This window comes from Mizuhopecten yessoensis, unplaced genomic scaffold (genome assembly GCF_002113885.1).
Source record: "Mizuhopecten yessoensis strain PY_sf001 unplaced genomic scaffold, ASM211388v2 scaffold201, whole genome shotgun sequence".
Lineage (NCBI taxonomy): Eukaryota > Metazoa > Mollusca > Bivalvia > Pectinida > Pectinidae > Mizuhopecten > Mizuhopecten yessoensis.
In genome coordinates this window covers 324,443-348,555 of record NW_018403428.1, presented here as the reverse complement: position 1 = coordinate 348,555, position 24,113 = coordinate 324,443, and the positions used below count along the sequence as shown (strand labels likewise).

Genomic DNA, 24,113 nt, shown 5'->3' with positions numbered 1-24,113 from the left:
GTATCTTATACCAAACCCTCGTTAGTACAGGTATCTTATACCAAACCCTCGTTAGTACAGGTATCTTATACCAAACCCTCGTTAGTACAGGTATCTTATACCAAACCCTCGTTAGTACAGGTATTTTATACCAAACCCTCGTTAGTATTTTTTTCCATTTCTACTTGTACATTTTAGGAGTTAAGGTACTGTGCTGTTTTAAGTGCAGACCACTTAATCATCCTCCCTGATGAGATCCTGGTGGGCTAAAGAGTATTGCTAAGTGTGGAGTAGCTAAAGGCCAATGTTTCTTTGACCTGAACTGAAAACTCTAGTTTATAATTACACCCTCGGTTAAAGTAGATTAGCCTGCCCCTTACACACTACTTACCCTTACACATACACTTTGCTAGGGTACTTAAGTTTGGTTGTTTTGGAATTAACAGCATTAGACTTTGTGAATTAGAAGTTTTAAATAAACAGCTTTCAGATTGATAGCAACTGAAAGTCATGGCCATAATTTTACACTTAAAATACTCATTAAAAATGTCAACGCTGACAAACGCTGACAAAAACAATGTATTTACCAGGGATTTCAATAAGATTTCGAGTTGCATGTATTCAACACAAAGTGGACTGTTAATTTCAGTACATTTTCATAGTACCTTATTGCCATTTTTCAAACTTATTTATGAATTAAAATAGAAAATATCTGCTGTATGATGATATTTTTACCTGCTACTGGCTACAAATGAACCCTTGATATGTACAGTTTGATTATAAAGATACAGGTAATGAATGATGAAAATACAGGTATTGTATGATGAAGACAGAGATATTGTATGATGAAGACACAGGTATTATATGAAGACAGGTATTGTATAATGAAGACACATGTTTTGTATGATGAAGACACATGTATTGTATGATGAAGACACATGTATTGTATGATGAAAACACAGGTATTGTATGATGAAGACACATGTATTGTATGATGAAGACAGGTATTGTATAATGAAGACACATGTTTTGTATGATGAAGACACATGTATTGTATGATGAAAACACATGTATTGTATGATGAAGGCACAGGTATTGTATGATGAAAACACATGTATTCTATGATGAAGACACAGGTATTGTATGATGAAGACACAGGTATTGTATGATGAAGACACAGGTATTGTATGATGAAAACAATGTATTGTATGATGAAGATACAGGTACTGAATGATGAAAATACAGGTATTGTATGATGAAGACAGAGATATTGTATGATGAAGACACAGGTATTATATGAAGACATGTATTGTATAATGAAAACACATGTATTGTATGATGAAGACACATGTATTGTATGATGAAAACACAGGTATTGTATGATGAAGACAGGTATTGTATGATGAAGACACATGTATTGTATGATGAAGACACAGGTATTGTATGATGAAAACACATGTATTGTATGATGAAGACACAGGTATTGTATGATAAAAACACATGTATTGTATGATGAAGACACATGTATTGTATGATGAAGACATGTATTGTATGATGAAGACACATGTATTGTATGATGATCATGAAGACACATGTATTGTATGATGATCTTGAAGACACAAGTATTGTATGATGAAGACATGTATGGTATGATGAAGACACAGGTATTGTATGATGAAGACACATGTATTTTATGATGAAGACACAAGTATTGTGTGATGAAGACAAGTATTGTATGATGAAGACAGGTATTGTATGATGAAGACACATGTATTGTATGATGAAGACACAAGTATTGTATGATGAAGACAGGTATTGTATGATGAAGACACATGTATTGTATGATGATCATGAAGACACATGTATTGTATGATGATCTTGAAGACACAAGTATTGTATGATGAAGACATGTATGGTATGATGAAGACACAGGTATTGTATGATGAAGACACATGTATTTTATGATGAAGACACAAGTATTGTGTGATGAAGACAAGTATTGTATGATGAAGACAGGTATTGTATGATGAAGACACATGTATTGTATGATGAAGACACAAGTATTGTATGATGAAGACAGGTATTGTATGATGAAGACAGGTATTGTATGATGAAGACACATGAATTGTATGATGAAGACACAGGTATTGTATGATGAAAACACAGGTATTGTATGATGAAGACAGGTATTGTATGATGAAGACACATGTATTGTATGATGATCATGAAGACACATGTATTGTATGATGATCTTGAAGACACAAGTATTGTATGATGAAGACATGTATGGTATGATGAAGACACAGGTATTGTATGATGAAGACACATGTATTTTATGATGAAGACACAAGTATTGTGTGATGAAGACAAGTATTGTATGATGAAGACAGGTATTGTATGATGAAGACACATGTATTGTATGATGAAGACACAAGTATTGTATGATGAAGACAGGTATTGTATGATGAAGACAGGTATTGTATGATGAAGACACATGAATTGTATGATGAAGACACAGGTATTGTATGATGAAAACACAGGTATTGTATGATGAAGACACATGTATTGTATGATGAAGACACAAATTTTGTATGATGAAGACAGGTATTGTATGATGAAGACACATGTATTGTATGATGATCATGAAGACACATGTATTGTATGATGATCTTGAAGACACAGGTATTGTATGATGATCATGAAGACACTGGTATTGTATGATGAAGTCTAGTGTATTCGGGTTATGAGAAAACTATGCTAGTGTATTTGGGTTATGAGAAAACTATGCTAGTGTATTTGGGTCTATGAAGTAAGGTAATGGATGATCACCATACACATTAAACTGGCACACAGCTGTGTAACTTTGTGATGCATGGTCATGGTGTGCAGACTTAACTACAGGTTAATCAGGTGTAAGTGAATCTGTTATAAACTTCCTCAGGTGTTCTGTACATATATCCCAGGTGTTCTGTACATATATCCCAGGTGTTCTGTTTACAGTTATTCCAGGTGTACTCTGAGGTACATATACACACACGTTTGTTCAGCCAGGCATGACAATGCAATATATATATCTAGGCCACTTTATCAAATAACCTTGACCTCTTTTATAAAGTGCACTGCAGTGTAAACTTAAAGCTGTGGTAGTTATTGTAATTAAACCAGAATAAAAGACATCTCCTTCTAATAACCGTTACCCGAGATCTGCGGTTGAACGTTTTTTGATCATTGTACAGTATATATATTTTGTAAGGCCCAAGGAGACTGATATTACCAGTATTGTTGGTCGTCTTTTTTTATTGTTGACATTACCTTTAAATAATGTGGAGTTTAACAACCTGACAAAACTGTACAAAACACTACCTCTAAGTATTATAATAATGATTACAGCACTGTGTATTCAGGGCTGACACAATACAAGTTATAGCCGTAGGGGACCCCTTAGACTGTACAAGATCTTAGTGTATACAGTGTTAGGGCCGACGTCATACAATTAATAACCATACGGGACCCCTTAGATTGTACAAGATCTAAGTGTAAACAGTGTTAGGGCCGATGCCATACACTGTACAAGATCTTAGTGTATACAGTTTTAGGGCCGACACAATACAAGTTATAGCCGTAGGGGGCCCCTTAGACTGTACAAGATCTTAGTGTATACAGTGTAAGGGCCAATGCCATACAATTAATAACGGTAAGGGACACCTTAGATTGTACAAGATCTTAGTGTATACAGTGTAAGGGCCAATGCCATACAATTAATAACGGTAAGGGACACCTTAGATTGTACAAGATCTTAGTGTATACAGTGGTAGGGCCAACACCATACAATTAATAACCGTAGAGGACCCTGTAGATTGTCCAAGATCTTAGTGTATACAGTGTTAGGGCTGACGCCATACATGTAATAACCGTACAGGACCCCTTTAAATACTGCACAAGATCTTAGTGTATACAGTGTTAGGGCCGACGTCATACAATTAATAACCATACGGGACCCCTTAGATTGTACAAGATCTAAGTGTAAACAGTGTTAGGGTCGATGCCATACAATTAATAACCATAGAGGACCCCGTAGATTGTACAAGATCTTAGTGTATACAGTGTTAGGGCCAACACCATACAATTAATAACCGTAGGGGACCCCATAGATTGTACAAGATCTTAGTGTATACAGTGGTAGGGCCAACACCATATAATTAATAACCGTAGGGGACCCCATAGATTGTACAAGATCTTAGTGTATACAGTGTTAGGGCCAACACCATACAATTAATAACCGTAGAGGACCCTGTAGATTGTCCAAGATCTTAGTGTATACAGTGTTAGGGCCAACACCATACAATTAATAACCGTAGGGGACCCCTTAGATTGTACAAGATCTAAGTGTAAACAGTGTTAGGGCCGATGCCATACAATTAATAACCATAGAGGACCCCGTAGATTGTACAAGATCTTAGTGTATACAGTGGTAGGGCCGACGCCATACAATTAATAACCGTAGAGGACCCCGTAGATTGTACAAGATCTAAGTATATACAGTGTTAGAGCCGATGCCATACAATTAATAACCGTAGAGGACCCTGTAGATTGTACAAGATCTTAGTGTATACAGTGTTAGGGCTGACGCCATACATGTAATAACCGTACAGGACCCCTTTAAATACTGCACAAGATCTTAGTGTATACAGTGTTAGGGCCGACGCCATACAATTAATAACCGTAGAGGACTCCGTAGATTGTACAAGATCTAAGTATATAGAGTGTTAGAGCCGATGCCATACAATTAATAACCGTAGAGGACCCCGTAGATTGTACAAGATCTTAGTGTATACAGTGTAAGGGCCAATGCCATACAATTAATAACGGTAAGGGACACCTTAGATTGTACAAGATCTTAGTGTATACAGTGTTAGGGCCAACCCCATACAATTAATAACCGTAGGGGACCCCATAGATTGTACAAGATCTAAGTGTATACAGTGTTAGGGCCGAAGCCATACACATACCACATTAATGAATGGGACTCCCATGAACTGTACAAGATCTAGATCTTAGTGCACTCCTATAGTTATCAACATAACTTTTAAATCAGTTACAATACTGAGCGATTAGTTAGATAACCATCCTGATTATAGGACTGGGATTATCACAGCCGGTGTACACAATCGGCTATATATCCCTTCGTTATGCACGGCATCCAAGACATATCAAAATGTATAGTACAAGTATCAAGCTGCTTGAATCAATTGATCTATTTAAAAGTACTGAATGATCGTTCAAAATGCATCAAGATGTTGACTCATTTATCACTTACTGTTTACCTAATGTCAAACACTAGTTAATGGATTGCTTCAAGCTAGATTCCGTTTCTCTTAGTTCCTTTATATTAACTTTTATTTGTGGTCCAGGTTTCATAAAATTTAAGTATTAATTATTTACGTTAACCAATAAAAATCTCCTTCCTCCAGTAAGTCAACATGTTTACATCACCAACACCACAGAAAGTATATATTAACTCATTCACCCAGGAAGACACATTTGAACCCTTCCAGTTCAAAGGTTGGAATATTTCATTATGAAATTTCAGGGGTGAATGATGAGTTAATAAAATACAATGTACAATACATGTTGCCTTAATGGTCTCCATTCGATATCATCAAAACTTAAATTGACAAAATGGTCTGTACCAGCAAACTTTCTTCATAAAAAGTGATATCTATGAAAACACTGTTTTGATAGTGTTTTGATTTACAAGAAAATTACAGCAATTACCTTTCAACAGAAAAGGAAATTGTCTCATCTTGAAAGAAAAAGAAGGAAGGATCATCCTAAAACCCACCAACATATTTAAATATTTCCCTCATTTACATGGTATATACTGTACAACTGAAATATGTTTAAAAAAAGTCCATGCCTTCCTAGTTTTTTGTGTAAACGATACCTAACGGGCATCTATAACCCAATTTACATCATGTTAAGATCAAATGTATTTTAGATCAAGACATTATCAGATTTCAAGTATATCTCTCTACTACACCACAGGATGTGCTTCCCTATCAATAAAACAACTTTTAACAAAAGAACAACCAACTTCCTGCTTCATAGATTGTTGTTTAAAATGATAATTACCGTTAAAGGCAAACTGATATTCTTAACCCAGGAAGTTTGGTTTAATTGCTGATCATCATCACCTTTGACCTTTCACCAGTCATTGTTTAGACTTGTAGCAGTACAATACCTTTAATGTGTCTAAAACTACTTCACAAAACTTATATTTGTACAGGTGTATCTAATTGTACTACAACTGTATTACAGCTCATTTTATTTTAAATCCTATCTTAATTCTGCAAATGTGTTTAAAAAGATAAATACATAAGGTAGCTAGATGATGTGAAAGATACTTTAACATATATCTGAGTATCTGCAGGGCCGTGGTGGCCGAGTGGTTAACATATATCTGAGTATATGCAGGCCGCGGTGGCCGAGTGGTTAACATTTATCTGAGTATCTGCAGGGCCGCGGTGGCCGAGTGGTTAACATATATCTGAGTATCTGCAGGGCCGCGGTGGCCGGGTGGTTAACATATATCTGAGTGTCTGCAGGGCCTGCAGGGCCGCGGTGGCAGAGTGGTTAACATATATCTGAGTATCTGCAGGGCCGCGGTGGCCGAGTGGTTAACGTGTTTAAATTTGATCATCTAGGATCATGATCACTAGCCCTCCACCACTGGGTAGCAGGTTCCAGGCATACGAAAGGCAGTCGCCAGGTACTGGCTGCTGGTCGGTGTTTTTTACCTGATACTCAAGTTTTCCTTCACCACCAAAACCTGGAAAGTCCTTAAACGACCCTAGCTGTTAACAGGAGAATAAACCACACTGTATATCTGTGACATAATGGGATGCATGATGGACTTGCCTTGCCAATTAATGCCAAAACATGTATACCATTAACATGTATATTCCCCAAAATATCTCCCTAAAAGTGAGGCCTTTCTTTCTCATTCCGACCAACATTCAGCCTGTACCTACATGTATAAGATTTACTCTTTTTTTTCTCGCAATTTGATAAAAAACAATTCTGAAGATTTTGCTCCTATATAGATGCTTGATACAAGGGCTTCATAATATGTTACATTCTTCATTTTTTTCCCGTAAAAAGGGGAATACAGTGTTAAAGGACAAATAGATGTGCTTCTTTCCACCCTGTCATACATCCCCAAAATATCTCCCTGCTTCAAAGGAAGCCCTGTCATACATCCCTAAAAGATCACCCAGCTTCACAGGAAACCCAGTCATACATCCCCAAAATATCTCCCAGTTTCACAGAAAACCCTTTCATACATCCCCAAAATATCTCCAAGCTTCACAGGAAACCCTGTCATACATCCCCAAAATATCTCCCAGTTTCACAGAAAACCCTTTCATACATCCCCAAAATATCTCCAAGCTTCACAGGAAACCCTGTCATACATCCCCAAAATATCTCCCAGCTTCACAGAAAACCCAGTCATACATCCCCAAAATATCTCCCAGCTTCTCAGGAAACCCTGTCATACATCCCCAAAATATCTCTCAGCTTCACAGGAACCCCTGTCATACATCCCCAAAATATCTCCCAGCTTGACAGGAACCCCTGTCATACATCCCCAAATATCTCCCAGCTTGACAGGAAACCCTGTCATACATCCCCAAAATATCTCTCAGCTTCACAGGGAACTCAGTCATACATCCCCAAAATATCTCCCAGCTTCACAGGAATCCCTGTCATACATCCCCAAAATATCTCCCAGCTTGACAGGAACCCCTGTCATACATCCCCAAATATCTCCCAGCTTCACAGGAAACCCAGTCATACATCCCCAAAATATCTCCCAGCTTCACAGGAAACCCGGTCATACATCCCCAAAATATCTCCCAGCTTCACAGGAAACCCAGTCATACATACCCAAATATCTCCCAGCTTCACAGGAAACCCAGTCATACATCCCCAAATATCTCTCAGCTTCACAGGAAACCCAGTCATACATCCCCAAAATATCTCCCACCTTCACAGGAAACCCTGTCATACATCCCCAAAACATCTCCCAGTTTCACAGAAAACCCTTTCATACATCCACAAAATATCTCCAAGCTTCACAGGAAACCCTGTCATACATCCCCAAATATCTCCCAGCTTGACAGGAAACCCTGTCATACATCCCCAAATATCTCCCAGCTTGACAGGAAACCCTGTCATACATCCCCAAATTTCTCCCAGCTTGACAGGAAACCCTGTCATACATCCCCAAAATATCCCCCAGCTTCACAGGAAACCCTGTCATACATCCCCAAAATATCTCTCAGCTTCACAGGAAACTCAGTCATACATCCCCAAAATATCTCCCAGCTTCTCAGGAAACCCTGTCATACATCCCCAAAATATCTACCAGCTTCACAGAAAACCCAGTCATACATCCCCAAAATATCTCCCATCTTCACAGAAAGCCCTGTCATACACCCCCAAAATATCTCCCAGCTTCACAGGAAACCCTGTCATACATCCCTAAAAGATCTCCCAGCTTGACAGGAAACCCACAATACATGTACCAGATTCCGGTTTCTTGATGATATTGCAGATTCCTAAATAACTTGACCACGTTGAAATGCAACAGTAACTACGTATATATGTACATGTAGTAGTTGATAAGATATATATCTGCCATATCTGGCTGAGACAGCCAGCCTTTCACTGCGGAATATAAATGTGTTTTACCATAAAAAGGACATATAATAAACAGTGGGGAAACTAGAGTAAAGTCACATCTCATCAATAACTGTAATACTATTGTCTCTTATACACACGTATCTACTGAACTTATCTAAAACAGCTACGCACACATGCCAGTAATAGTAATTAAGGTTTCGCCTAACTCTGCCATCATAGAATACATGTACATTTGTCCCTTTTGAGATAATTTGTACTCCAGAAACACAACTGGAGACTTAAGTAAGTTCTGTAACTACATTTTTCTTAGCCCCGACAAGAAGAACATAATGAATAGTTTGTTCAAAATATTCAGTAGCTTGATGGCCGACATTCTGAAGCATGACATCATTTCAATGTAAAAGGCAACCATTAGATTGTCAATTTGACCAGTATAGGAATATCTACGTGTAAACCATTGGTAACTGACATAGAGCGCCACACTTCGGCCACAACACACTTTACCTCTGGTGGAGAGATTATCAAGTTAAAATTCAAATATTTATAAAAGTGTCACACATCTTAAAGTGCGTTAAAAGACTACCCTTGCATACCCGGGTATATACTCGCTAGCACCTTGTCCATTAAATATTAAGAATTGAGGCAGCCACACGTACTGTTCATGTTAAAATAACCATTTAACTTTTTATGTCAGTATGTCCTTTTGTGTACTATTAAAAATAAAATATTTAAAATGTCTTCAGAGTACACAACGGTAAATTAATATTTACCTTAGTTATCAGTCCATATAGGCCCTCCAGCATCTTGGCCTTTATGATAACAATTTCTATAACAGTCCCCTAACTGTCGCGACGTATAATAGTGTAACAGACTTGAGCAGTTATATTGATAGTACTGGATTACTAAGGAGCACTGATATTGTGTCTGAGCTGTACATATTACTTGTTCTTTATTATCATACTCTAGCCTGCAGCTGTCAGTAAACATTGAGACGAGCGCTACAGGTAGCAACAGTTTCAAACTCTAAAACACTTACATGTATAACCAATTTCAGAATTCTACAGAAATTTAATCATGTGTATAAAGTATCGAACAGATATTTTTCTTATTGCGTAAGATGAAAATAAGATGTTTTAGAAAAGAAACAGAAGAAATTGTATCTGTAAATTCAGACATTGTTTTTGAGTTTGTCCTCACAATTAGATACAAATCTGATCATTAGAACAGGAATCCAGACACGACCGTATGTTTAATATACAACAACAACCAACTTACGATGTCTATTACAACACAGCTGTTATACCCCTACATAGCCACAGCTAGGACAACCATCAAGATGGTGTCTACCACAAACACGTAAAGGAAAGTCGCTACAATTTACTTGTACGATGATAAAAAACAGCTTTAATGGTAGCAGACATCTTGTCCTGATCAACAGTTTTTGTTGAAAGTGTGAGTAATCCGGCATTAACTTGAAGGTCAAGGTCAAATAAAGTGTTTCATCCTCTGACATCATGATGACAACATAGGAATGTCGTTTTCGACTGATTTAACCCCAGTCTGTACTGCACTCTTATCTCCTTCAGTCACAAGCTTTGTGACAAAGTCAACTGATTTTTCTGTCATTTTTCATAGACCTTAACAGTTTTGCTTTGGAAAAACGTTTTCAAACACAACTCTCACAAGGCCTTGCTCACATTTCAAGCGATCTTTCTTTGAACACACTTCAAAATATGCTACTGTTTTAATGTTATGAATTTAAACCTTTTTAGTTCTTCTGAAGATCAATAGAGTATTTTTAAGGTCAAGGTCATTCCTTTTTGTAAAAGTTTGGGCCCTTTGGGCCAGGTGAGCTAACAATTGTGAAATTAGTACATGTATACTATGTACACCATCGATACCAGGAAACGTTTGCTCGGTCAAATATATTTGTCCTTTGCTGGTCAACCCTTTCACCCCTATGCAACTTAAGTAGACGCTCCCATGTATTGATCTGGATGATCCCATTATGGTCTACAGTGGTGAAAGGGTTAAATATCAGTATTTGATGAGTATTTTACCCTGAGCAAGTGATCACTATGTATGGTTTGCTGTGGACCAATATTCCATGTCAGTATCAATTAGGCTTCTCTACAGACTGAATTCATAAACCAAAATAGGAAAAGGGTCATAACTCTATTTAAACATTCACAACTTCCTACCCGGTAGGGTACTGATCCCCTGTACAAGTTTTAAAAATCAGTGATTGCAAGTAGCATCATTTTATAAAATGTATAAAATCACAAAAAAGGGACATCACTCCTAATAAAATAATCCAAATAAAAAGTAAATTGCAAGGTCATAATTACTAGGGCACTTATATCATAAGTAACAAGTTTAATAAAGATTGATTGAGAAGTAAACTGTGGTGCAAACTTTGGTCCAATGGTTGACAGATACCCTTACTCCAGTATATCCCCTAAGGCTTACATTGTTTGGGGAGNAAAGGGAGGTAGGGAAGGGAGGGGGGTGGAGAAAGGGGGGGAGGGAGGGGGAGGGTGGAGAAAGGGAGGTAGGGAAGGGAGGGGGGTGGAGAAAGGGAGGTAGGGAGGGGGAGGGTGGAGAAAGGGAGGTAGGGAGGTGGAGAAAGGGAGATAGGGAGGGGTGGGATAGCCGTTATTAATTATGTGCAGACAAGCTGAATGAGGCTTACAATACACAATACACCATTGCGAAAATAATCCCTATATGATAAGAAAGTAGATAAATTATGTACACCAGCATGAAGACATGGGTGACAATGTAATGGTCTACATGTAAATGATTGTTTTAGATATAGTACTCATCATAGCCATGTACTAGCACCAGTCCTAAAACACAAGTATAGGAAAGGGACCGGTATAATGAGGTAGGTATATATATAATGACAGACAAAGCCCCCCCCACCACTTTCTCAGGGAGGGAGGAAGTATAATGACAGATAAAGCCCCCACCTCCACCCCACCCCCTTGACAGTTGGCAGAGAAAGTCCCACCCTGCCAGGGCAGGGAGGCAGGTATTATGACAGAAAAAGCCTCCCTCCCTCCCAATACTCACTCGGGAAGGGAGGCAGGTATAGTGACACAGATCCCCCCCCCCCGGTACTCCTCAGGGAGAGAGAGAGGTATATTAATAGGGAAAGCTCCCCACCCCCACTCCCCAAGTAGGGAGANCCCCCCCCAATACATTTATGATTGCATACAACCCTTTAATACAATGTACAACACTTCAATACAATACATATCATAATAAAATGTTAACAACCTACTAATTATTTAAACCACAATTAATTACTTATGAATACGCAATAAGATCAATTGTCTAAATACGTCTCTGTCGTAACAGTGCATTTCCCAATACTAAATATATCTAACACACATACAACACACACGAAGTCGTGGTCAACCTAGCAGTGGAAATAACAGCTAAACCATTTTGTCAAGCTGTGGCAAAAGGCGTTGTAAATTACAGCTTACTGAAGGGGGTCAATAGTTAAATGTACATAAGTTACATATATGCATGTGCCCGTTGTATAGCCCTCGCGCCGTGTGTATTGTACCTGGCGCTTACATCCCTGTTGATAGCCTCGTGCCGTGTTTACACATGTGTAAATGTTAACTGTTGAAAACAAACGTCGCGACATGACATTCGTTGAAGGAGAAAGATAACTACATGTAGAGCTACCAACCTTATTTCTGGTGTCTTTAAGGTGAACGTTGCCACCCTTTTCAGAAGGCTATCCCTCTCCTTTCTTAGAGTCGTAACCTCTTCTTGTAAGCGTTCTATCGTCTCTGCTTGGAGAAATACTGTTTTCTCCTTGTCTTCCAATAATCGCCATAACTCGTCCACTGACAGAGTTTTCTCAGAATCGCTATCGTCGATACAATCCCCCATTTTGTGCACCATCCCTCCACAAAAACCGTTGTAATATCCTCAACGTAAACCGTACTACAACTTAATTGTGGCTACCAAAAATCGTCAGCCATATTCAACGAAGCGGACTGCCACAATCAATGTGTAGGCACAGACAAGCGATTGTGAGGTACGCCGTGTACGCTATGCTCCTATACGTTTAAGTGTGTAAACAGAACATTACGTATACACCTACTTAGTACTGTATCCAAAGTCTTCGGAATCGTCCTTCACGGTACTTCTAGCTGTCAATACCACTGCTACGCGAAATGAAAGTTTACATACTTTTGACTTTTCAGTGCGGAAGTAGGGTCGCGTGACGTCACGACATGTACAGGTAGAGGGGTCACCTCAGGTAGAAGTGCCAAAATGTGCTATTACTCATCGTCTATATATGGTGAGATATTGGCTTAATCATTCAATATAAGGGAGCTGTCCTTTTACAGTTTGTTAGAAAAAATATAGGGATTAGGGACAAATAGGGTGAGCCGAAAAAGCACATTATATAATGGGGCGCCATTTTACCTTTTTTCCCCATGTAAAAAAAAAACTAGGTGCACGTGATAACACCCTAATGAAATGCCGGTGTCATTAATTCGTTATGTCGTCAGGTGACAGTGCTTTATATTAGCAGTGATCTCCCATTAATTGATAAAGAGATAAAATAACCACAAATTAGTTAAATGATATCATTAATTATTTTACAGCGATTTTGCTATAATGAAATGGTGACGTCACGTATAATGTGCCGGATGAAATCACCATACCATATATATATACTGTTATCACTTTACGATACGGAGATTTCACGCCATTTTATTGTGATATCGCTATAACGAATGAGTGGCTCTATTATGTACCGGACATTTTATTGTTTTATCAATAGCACTAGAGTGAATTGGCGACATCACAAACCCATCATAGGGATACATCACTGAAATGAGGAAAAACATGTAAGATGGGTATTATATAACATATTCAAATAATTGCACGTGTCTTTAAAGAAAAGTACAAAAATTCAAATTCAACTTTTAATTCAATTTTCAGTTCTGAAATACGTATTCATACGTACCAATAGTTAAATACATACAGTTAAATCGAATTGAATTGAACATATCTTGAACTGAATTGAAGACTTTCCAACATCTAGAGATTGGTGAAATCATCTGAATTTATGTGGGTGTGTCGTACCAGAGACAGACAGCTTCGACCTTGTACAAGCCTTTCACTACATCCTGCTCATTTACATGCCTTTCTTTCGTCTCCTAAATGACTGAGAGGCCGTGAAAAAGCTGTGCCTGATCAGTAATACATGGACGGTCACAGACGACGGGCGTGTGGTCAGATCTCGCTAATGTATAATCACTATCCATTACTGGTAAGTTTCTTTTTTGACCATATACATTTGACTTATATCTTGTCATAAACGATTTGGCATGTCGTTGATTTGTTCTTGTTATTTTATTATCTGCCATTACTGAGAGATGAGTGGATTCTTCAAATGTAGATCTAAACGAGTCCATAGAAAACTAGGAGTCCAGGACTCAAACATCCGTGTCTCAAAACTCACGAAGTTATATCATTGAAATGAAAATGTAATTGTCACTCTAATGAATTGATAAACCCATTGTCACTATTATTATTGATAAAACCACTATCACTTAATGAATAGATAAAACCATTGTCACTATAATGAAATGATAAAACCATCGTCTATATAATGAATTGATAAAACCATTGTCATTATATTGTAATGATAAAACTATTGTCAATATAATGAATTCATAAAATCACTGTCACTTAAATAATTGATAAAACCATTGTCACTATAATGAAAAGATAAAATCATCGTCACTACAATGAATTGATAAATGAATTGTCATTATAATGAATTAATAAAATCATTGTCACTATAATGAATTCATAAAACCATTGCCACTATAATGAATTGATAAAACCATTGCCAATATAATGAATTGATAAAACCATTGCCAACATAATGAATTGATAAAACCATTGCCAACATAATGAATTGATAAAACCATTGTCGCTATAATGAATTAATAAAACCATTGTCACTATAATGAATTCATAAAACCATTGACACTACAATGAATTGATAAAACCATTACCAATATAATGAATTGATAAAACCATTGCCAATATAATGAATTGATAAAACCATTGTCGCTATAAGGAATTGATAAAACCATTGTCGCTATAATGAATTGATGCAAATATTGTCACTACAATGAATTGATAAAACCATCGTCACTATAATGAATTCATAAAACCATTGTCACTTTAATGAATTTTTAAAACCATTTTCACTATGCTGAATTGATAAAACAATTATCGCTATAATGAATTTATATAAACATTGTCACTTTAATTTATTGATAAAACCATTGTCACTATAATGAATTCATAAAACAATTGACACTATAACGAATTGATAAAACCATTGCCAATGTAATGAATTGATAAAACCATTGCCAATATAATGAATTGATAAAACCATTGTCACTATAATGAATTGATAAAACCATTGTCACTATAATGAATTGATGCAAATATTGTCACTATAATGAATTGATAAAACCATCGTCACTACAATGAATTGATAAAACTATTGTCACTACAATGAATTGATAAAACCATCGTCACTATAATGAATTCATAAAACCATTGTCACTATAATGAATTTTTAAAACCATTTTCACTATGCTGAATTGATAAAACAATTATCGCTATAATGAATTTATATAAACATTGTCACTTTAATTTATTGATAAAACCATTGTCACTGTAACGAATTCATAAAACCATTGTCACTGTAATGAATTGATAATACAATTATCAGTAAAATGAATTGATAAAACCACGTGCACTAGATGATTTAGTATATCCATATCCAGTTTAATTTAGTGATATCGTCAATTCATTTGTTCCGACTTGAAAATTGAAACAGCGTTACAATCTTTCATTATTTCTTCCACACCGATGATTGTTACAAATCACTTGATTTTCAGTGGAAATCGGCAGTCAGATACAGACGACAACATGTACAGTAAGACGGTAAATGTGGACATTCTCGAGGTTAGAGACTCGATGTGGAGAGTACCTCATGAGATTGTAACAATATAGCGTAATTACGGTCGGAGGGTTGGTTGCTGAAGTTGGTATCCCGGTTGTGAGCTAGCAGATGCTTAGGGCTGGGTAAAAGTAAGTCGGAACCCCCGTGTGTTTAGTAATGACGATCATTAAGCATTAGGGACTCTGTACATGTAGTAAAGTACGCAACTATTGGACATGTGTCTCCCTGGGATGAAGTATATGTTTGTTGTTGAAACCAGTGTATGCCAATAGAGAACGTACGTTAATCAAGCAACATGGTTTGCAGGTCGACAAATGATAAACCATTTCGAATTTTTCATTTGTGCATTACCTTAATATGCTTGTTCAGACGTTTTATTTCAGCATTGCTAAACTTACCGGTATAAAGCAGTGAACAGCACGCATCACTCTGATCCATCAACAGCTAACAATATGTGATCGGCGGTAAATTGTTTCCACATCTATTAACTTTCATGACATTCTCACAATCTCAGAGACCAGAATAAAATGGCGAAGATCACATATAGATGTGAAAGATACAGAGGAGCTGAGGTAGAAAATAGACAACCATTTAGTCTTCATCACGCTTAAACTCAGGCATACAGGTGAATAGCCAACATCCAAAATAAAGTTTGATATTAACAAACTGAAGGACAAAAGCTTCGAAATGACCTTATCCCAACAATTAGCCAGACTTCACGTAATTCAAGATCTGGATAGAGATAACAATAATAGACGAAAAGTGGGGAATATCAATGAGGTATATATATATACTAGAATATATAGATAAGATCAGCGAAGACTGTATTGATTGTGGTACAAAAACACATACCCTATAACTGGATAACATCCGAGACAAGGAAGAAAATAGGTATCAGGTGTGAAACAAAGAAAGATAAATGAAGAAATATCAGCTAGACTTCCATCAAGAATATCGTGACTCACAACGGGAGGTGAAAATTGATTTGTGCCGACAAAAGTGGTTTTTTGTAGTCAATCTTGCTTCTAAAGCAGAGAAAGCAGCTAACAAAGGCGAAAAAGGAAACGTCTACAAAGTCACCAAAGCTGTGTGGAAATAGGAGATCAGTACAGAATAACCCTATTCACGATAAGAAAGGGGCACTTTTAACAATAGAAAAGGAACAAGAGATCGGATGGACAGAATACTTTCAAGAAAATTCTCAACAGACAAGCCACAAACTAAGGAACCTAATATTCAGGAATCTGAGCAGGATCTTTGTTGACGTTTAACCACCAGAAATACCACAAGTCTTTTCTGCAAACACGACCATTAAGAGTGGTAAGCTCCAGGTGTGTATTCGCAATGCAGAATTGATCTGAACCTACATACACCTTTAACCTGACCAATGACACGATGGTGTGATGGTGTCACTCTACCCTTCATCCCTAGTAAGATTGGGCCAATATTATCATTAGAAGAGTAGCACATGCTGTAGACAGCTTACTTAGAAAAGGACAAGCTGGATCCACCCAGGAAGAGGCTTCACAGACCAGATATTTATATAATGTAACATTTTGACAGCATCCACCGAAAAAGTCTATGTAAAAACATCTCATCAACCTCATCAAAAACTTTATATGCAGAGTTAGAAATAGCGACCCTCACTTTTCTGTAAAATCTGGAGTCCAGCAAAGCTGTGTCATGCTGTCATCTATATTTAGCATGACTATAGATTGGGTTATACGCCAAACAACAGCAGACCTATTATAGGGCATCAGATGGGAGATGTTTACCACTGTTGAAGTCATGGAGTTGCTGATGACACTGCTGTACTCTCTCACATCGACCAACACATACAGGATACAACCACTCTTCCTCAGAAATATGACCGACATTTGAAATTGAAGATCTACGGAAGAAAAACAGAAGTTATGACTATCAACATCGGTAATCCATCACCAATTACAGTAGATAACCTGACAAGTACCAACACACTTTACTTACCTTGGCAGTACAAGATGGTGACGACGAGACTGACAAGTACCAACACACTTTACTTATCTGGGCAGTACAAGATGGTGACGACGAGACTGACAAGTACCAACACACTTTACTTATCTGGGCAGCACAAGATGGTGACGACGAGACTGACAAGTACCAACACATTTTACTTATCTGGGCAGTACAGGATGGTGACGACGAGACTGACATACCAAACCGGCTTTCAAAGGCAAGAACTGCATTCAGGAACCTGCAAGTTGTCTGGAGATCCGGACAATACACTAGAAGGATGAAACATCTCTCTATGACAGCTGCATACTACCAATACTTCTTTATGGATCTGAATGCAGGAGAAATAAAGAGAAGACGACAGAAATGGCAATTCTGACACCATTACAAAGACCTCTGTTTTCTTGACACCCTGGGGTAAACGCAAGAGGGGAAAACTGTGGGTAAGATGATGGCACACAATAGAGGCTGAGAGGAAAAAGCATCAGAAAACATGGGAGATTTTACAGAGGCTGGCCAACAATAGTCAGGTGTGGAGAGACTCGTTGCTGTCCCACACCTATAACGGGCAGTAAGTAAGTAAAGAAAGTAAGTAAAGAAAGTAAGTTAGTAAGTAAAGAAAGTAAGTAAGTAAGTAAAAAAAAGTAAGTAAGTAAAGAAAGTAAGTATGCAGTAAGTTAGTAAGGTAAGTTAGTAAAGTTAGTAAGGTAAGTTAGTAAGCAAGCAAGTGAATAAGAATTTATCTAGTAAATACAGTGTATGTGAGTAAGTTTTGAAACGTTTTCCTTTTTTATGAAAAATAAAACCTAAAAAGGCCCCCTCCATCCCTTGGGACAGGGTGACTGGGCTTTATAGGGATATAAAGGTAAATATTCAAAATATTTCTCTGTCCTTAAGACAGAAGGGATTCTTACCAAATTTGATGTGGAGCGCTTTGGGCCAATGGGATTCAATATTGTGTAAATGTTGTCTTAACTGCTTAAATATCCAGGTGAGTTATACAGAGTTTTTTCTCAGCCTGTTGTTCTCGTCAACATAAAAAATCAACAAAAGAAAAATGTATTGCTTTGCCTTGTAAATACTACAATAATAAAAGCGAGTGTAATACATTATATATCATACTCTTGACTATGTTTTCTTACCCAGTTTTAGAGTTAGTTGTTAGGTTTGTAGGAGTAAGATTTGGTTACATCACCATTCAACTAATTGACTATAATACCAAATAAATAGTATCGAAAATTCAAGTATTGTCAACAGTTTTGAATTAACAGGCAATACACGTATGTTATAGCTATATAACGACAAAGTCTCGTGACCGGAGTGTGATATATTTATTTGGACAAAGTTATATGGCCGCGAGTGTAATAGTAACGACTTTATTGATGATTACATTTGTAGTATTCGTTTTCAGGGGAGGTATAAAATAGAGATAAACCAAGTTTGTACTAACCTTAAAGTTATACTAATAATGTCTGGACCTACTGATCACTTAAGTACATTTCGTGTTAACGTTCATCAGTCTGTTTCTATAACGATATCCTGTCACAAACAAAGAGACTTCCAGTTATACAATGCCATGAAATTGAGTCCGAATTAAGAAGTTAGCGAAATCTATTACCGAAGGTTAAATAAACGGTGAGTTAAAAGGGAGTATTCAGGCCCTGTTAAAACGCTAATGAAATAATAATATTAGTACACACACAAAGATCGCTTGTTCAATAGACATTGGTGGGGCACAAACATTGATGGTAATTGTACCTGCCTAGCAGACCACGGGACACATTCACGGACGCGTTGGAGGGAGAAAGGATTTAGGTGTAATATAGATGTCTGCCCAGGTTGTGTTACATAAAATTGCTTTTAACTTTTAGACTGTTGACATGTCCTGGTGCTACAAAAGAAGGATACATGTATCTAGAAAAATGAGTGAAATGAATTCGTTAATCATACCAAAATAATCATTTAGCTCTTTGCTTGGAAACTATCTTGCATTTTTGAAATACATGTGATTTATTCGTGATTTTTATAAAATATTTCCAACCACACTCCAATGCTTTTCAAACTCGAGCTTTATGCATCCACTAAAACGTTTGGTGAAATTATCTTGGGCATATTTACAGGGTTGTAAATTCACCAAATGTCTGTTCGGTGATAAAATAGCTTGTTTCAGTAAAAAGTATCATAAACTTGTGTTCACTTCACATATAGCTCACTGCGATGTTGTGCAAAAACTGCAATCAGGAAAAGTTTTGGTTTCAGTTAAACAATCGGTGAACTCTTCACATCTAAGCTTATTGATGACACCGCATAAATTTGAGCTTTAAAAACAAAGTTGATTTCAAGTACTTACGTATACCGTATTATTACACTTTCATACAAACCCAGTAAAAGACATAATAAATGTGTACACAGCTTATATATAAAATAAAATGATACTTAAGGCAAACATCAAATTAGCCAAACCAACTCTTCTCAATTGAACAACTGCCTATAACTAATGAATAGTTGCACCATAGTTCTATATTGTAACACCTGACAAAACATTTTTAACATAGTCTCTATTCTCTATGGGTTTTATTTATTCTTTCTGTTGATAATTCATGTTTATACTCAGTCTGTTCACATATATGAAGTATACAACATTCTGGACTGTTCATTGGGGTTTGATATCTTTTACTAGTGAGATTTAATCATTCATTAGATCATGAAGCCCGTTGCCATCAAGCACATTGTCTATGTAGTTGTACCAAGGATATGCACAGTTCCCGTCTTGAGTGACCGGAAATATTTAACCAATGATTTTTTTTTGCTAATTCAGAATTCTGTTGAGATAACTACAAGCTATATACATATAGATATATATATATATGACTGTTACAGGGTTGTTGTTACTTTCATTGATGACATCCTTGACGTCATTGGTACACCACGTTTCTGTTTCAAGGTCTAACTAGATCGTATAATGTTCCCGTACAATTATAATGGTTCTCCATTTTTAATTCCATATATCTTTAGTTGAAAAGTTGGACGACATCATTACTCATTTTGAACTTAGATTGAAACAAAATATATCCGCATGGTAGTAATTATAAAGAGCAAAAAATATGTCATCGTGAGAAAAAAAAACCTCGTTTGGAAATGATTCCTGGTAAATTGGATTATGTAACGATGGGAAGTCAGAAGATAACATTTTCATCATTTTCATAAATGTTTTTGATTAAGTTTGTGTCTATGAGGCTGTCAATAGCATTTTAAACATTTTTTTCAAAACCAAAACATTGGAATTTTTCTCGTTTGCCGAGAACACTCTGCATCCGGTCCTGCATATATGTTTATCTACAGCCGATATCTTGGACGATTCTACAAATAAATAGTACACTGTGCACCTGTGATACATATGTGGCACTAGAATCTACTCATTTCCAACAACGTTCCACAGAAAACTCTACGTAATCAAACCCCATTGTTTCTATAGCATGATGGTTGCCGTTCCCTGTGATGATATCCATGGAAAACGCGTGTAAGTCAGTTAAACGGGGAAAAGCAAAAAGTACGTTATTAGTTGCCTTAAATCTTATTTTTAAGTAAAACAAACCAAGAAAATACCGAAGTGTCAACGAAACCGTAATTGAAACAAAAATCGTTAAAACTAGTGTACATGGACACATTATACAATGTACGGGGAGGAGAAGACAAAGTGTTCCTAAAGGGTAAGCGCCTTCTACTTCATGTAATAATCGTTTGTAGGGATGGGAGTTTTTTCGTTTAACTCGTTTACACAAGAATTATTTTAACTTGATATCTTATTGAAACAGGAACCAAACATCTAATGAAACCTCCTTTTTTAATGATGATTTTCATGTGTTTTTAAATGCTTAACTGTTTACGATGAGGAGTGTAGAAATATTTAACCACACGACCGGTACAATCTGCCCGTTTATAAGCTCATCCTGGTTCCAGTATATTTCCAATAATTCCAATACAATACAACCACCGTGTTTAATCCCCACACAGGGTGCCGGTGACAAAGCGTCAGAACAAGGTAAACAAACACGCATGAGTATGTTTCGTTGTTTAATAAGTTACAATACGTGTACTGCTGTACCTTGTTTAATCATTCACGGAAGTGATTGATATATTCATTGTGCCAATTTAATTAGATTATGACCCATTGAGCACACGTCTATTATCCAGGGGCATTCGGATGCGAAAACTGGTGCACACGGGTTTTGGAGCAAAGCGTCTGTTTACCCAACTAAAGGCGCCTTTGACTTAAATGCACCAGTAAGCTTGATCTTCAGAAGAAGAAAAAAAGACCACAGACACAATGAACTGTTTTAATAACATGGTCGATTTTATTACGAAGTGAAATGATAGCACTTACGATACCACCTACATGATATCATCTCAATATACAAAAACATAATCAAAACAATTACCATTCATATGCACCAATGTGTAACACAGTTAACATGAAAATAAAATAGATTTAGATTTTATTTTTGAATGATAAACAATTATAATAACATGCATACCAGTACATTCCATGTTATTCTCATCCAATAATTTAACAGACAACATGACCCCCACCTAGTTACCAAGGATACGGATGACCTTTAGGCCAGCAACAGCTCCCTCTTGTAGTTAATTTATCAAAAGGACGTTGAGACCCCATGCCACATCAGATATGGAAATTTATTGGTACCTAAAACAGTTAAGAACATAACTTTCAAAACTAGTTTACAAACAACAGTTTAACCGAACACATTTAAGTTTCTAGTTGAGCTTGTAAAAATTAATGACAGATCAATTCGGTTGAGCTATGACAATAAATTAAGATAAATACTTGCAATAAAGTGATTACTTAAGTACCATTGTATTACACACGCCTGTAATGTGCTATCATCTACCCAGTTACATATGTAACAACAACTGAAATGTTATCTCATCAATTCAAAACCAAGCAAAAATACAGGTTGTTTTCGGTGTCACTCCTGACACTATGTGTAATCCTTTAAAGACTCTGGTGATAAAAATAATATGACCCTTCGAATCATTTCCAATCAATGTATTTTGTTTCCATACAAAATCATAAACGATGTGTATTCCTGTGGGATTATCCACTGAGAAGTATTTAATATGTATGCTACAAAGTCAAAAATTCATGACAAAATGTAAAATGTTGCTTTTTCTGGTAAAACCTTTGACAAACTGTGATTGTTTTAGATAAAAAGAATCTCAAACTTGTTTTCTTTCGATATAATATGTAAATGGGAAGTTGTTGATATTCTGTATACAATATGTAACATTAAATGTAAGTTTTAAATTTTAAAAGCTATTTTACCGGTATATATTTCACATCGATGACAGAAAAATAACATAATATAACAACAAAAATATGAATTCATTAATGTATCGTGCCGTTAAATTATTTCTACATATAACTTATAATCACGTTATAAATTATTAACCCTAATATATATGTCATGACCTATGCACTGGCTAGTAAAAAACATATAAATCTAGAAATTATAAACCAGTATAAAATCAAGGCATGTCATGTAAATTCTGAGCCCTATTGTAAAAAGGATGATGGAGATTTCAGCACCATAATTATGACCATGATAATGAGTAAGAACATCGACCCTTCCTGGAAGCATTGATGTGCAGGTTTTAGTCAAACCTCACAAGCTACTTGTTAGAAGTATGAATCATTTAAATTCTGGCATACGGCTAAATTGGACTTGTAAGACGTCTAAAGGACCTGTAGAGCTCACTTGGTAAGTATTGTTTAAATAAATCAAAACAATAATTATAACCAAAACAAATTTGATCGAAAGTCAAAGGAATTACTGTTGAGTAAAAACGTTCTTGGAAATCTTAATAAGAGGCCATGGCACCTATCGTGGATTTTCGATTTGACAAGAGGGTACAGGGCCATTTTAAGATTATTCCATAATTATTCAAGTCAAACAAAATAGATATTACGGAATCCATATCATGGCATAAAGTCAGTCTTTCTTGTAAAACATTTGTCCAAAATTACTGAAAGTAACATATATTTCATTTACAATTATAGTTTTAAATTAAGTTATTTTAGTATTATTATAGTAAAAATAATAAATACTGTACTTACAATAATTCAAATTGTACAAACGTTTTGACAAACATAAATAGCAAAAAAACATGTATATACAAAATAGGTATTCACAATTACACAAAATACGTATTCACAATTACACAAAATACGTATTCACAATTACACAAAATAATTTATTGCTGAAAAATAGTTTTTCTCGTAACGAGAAACTTGCATGAAATGAAGGAGTGTCAAACATTCGAGCAGACAACCAAATGATCGTGAAATGTAGGGGAACATTTGTTACACAGAGTTTGATGATCAGGACAC

At 36.3% G+C, this 24,113-nt stretch overlaps 1 protein-coding gene across 3 annotated transcripts in view; it reads right to left on the bottom strand.

The window, feature by feature from the left end:
- Positions 1 to 12,940, bottom strand: part of LOC110460986 (IQ motif and SEC7 domain-containing protein 2-like) — a 113,322-nt gene extending 100,382 nt beyond the window's left edge. For all 3 annotated transcript variants that reach the window (XR_002464084.1, XM_021514283.1, XM_021515103.1), the window contains exon 1: positions 12,392 to 12,940. Coding sequence is in view for 2 of the 3 variants with exons in the window: in XM_021514283.1 (XP_021369958.1) it covers positions 12,392 to 12,609 (218 nt within the window). In the remaining variant the exon portion in view is untranslated. The remainder of the gene's footprint in view (positions 1 to 12,391) is intronic.
- Between the last annotated feature and the right edge of the window lie 11,173 nt (positions 12,941 to 24,113).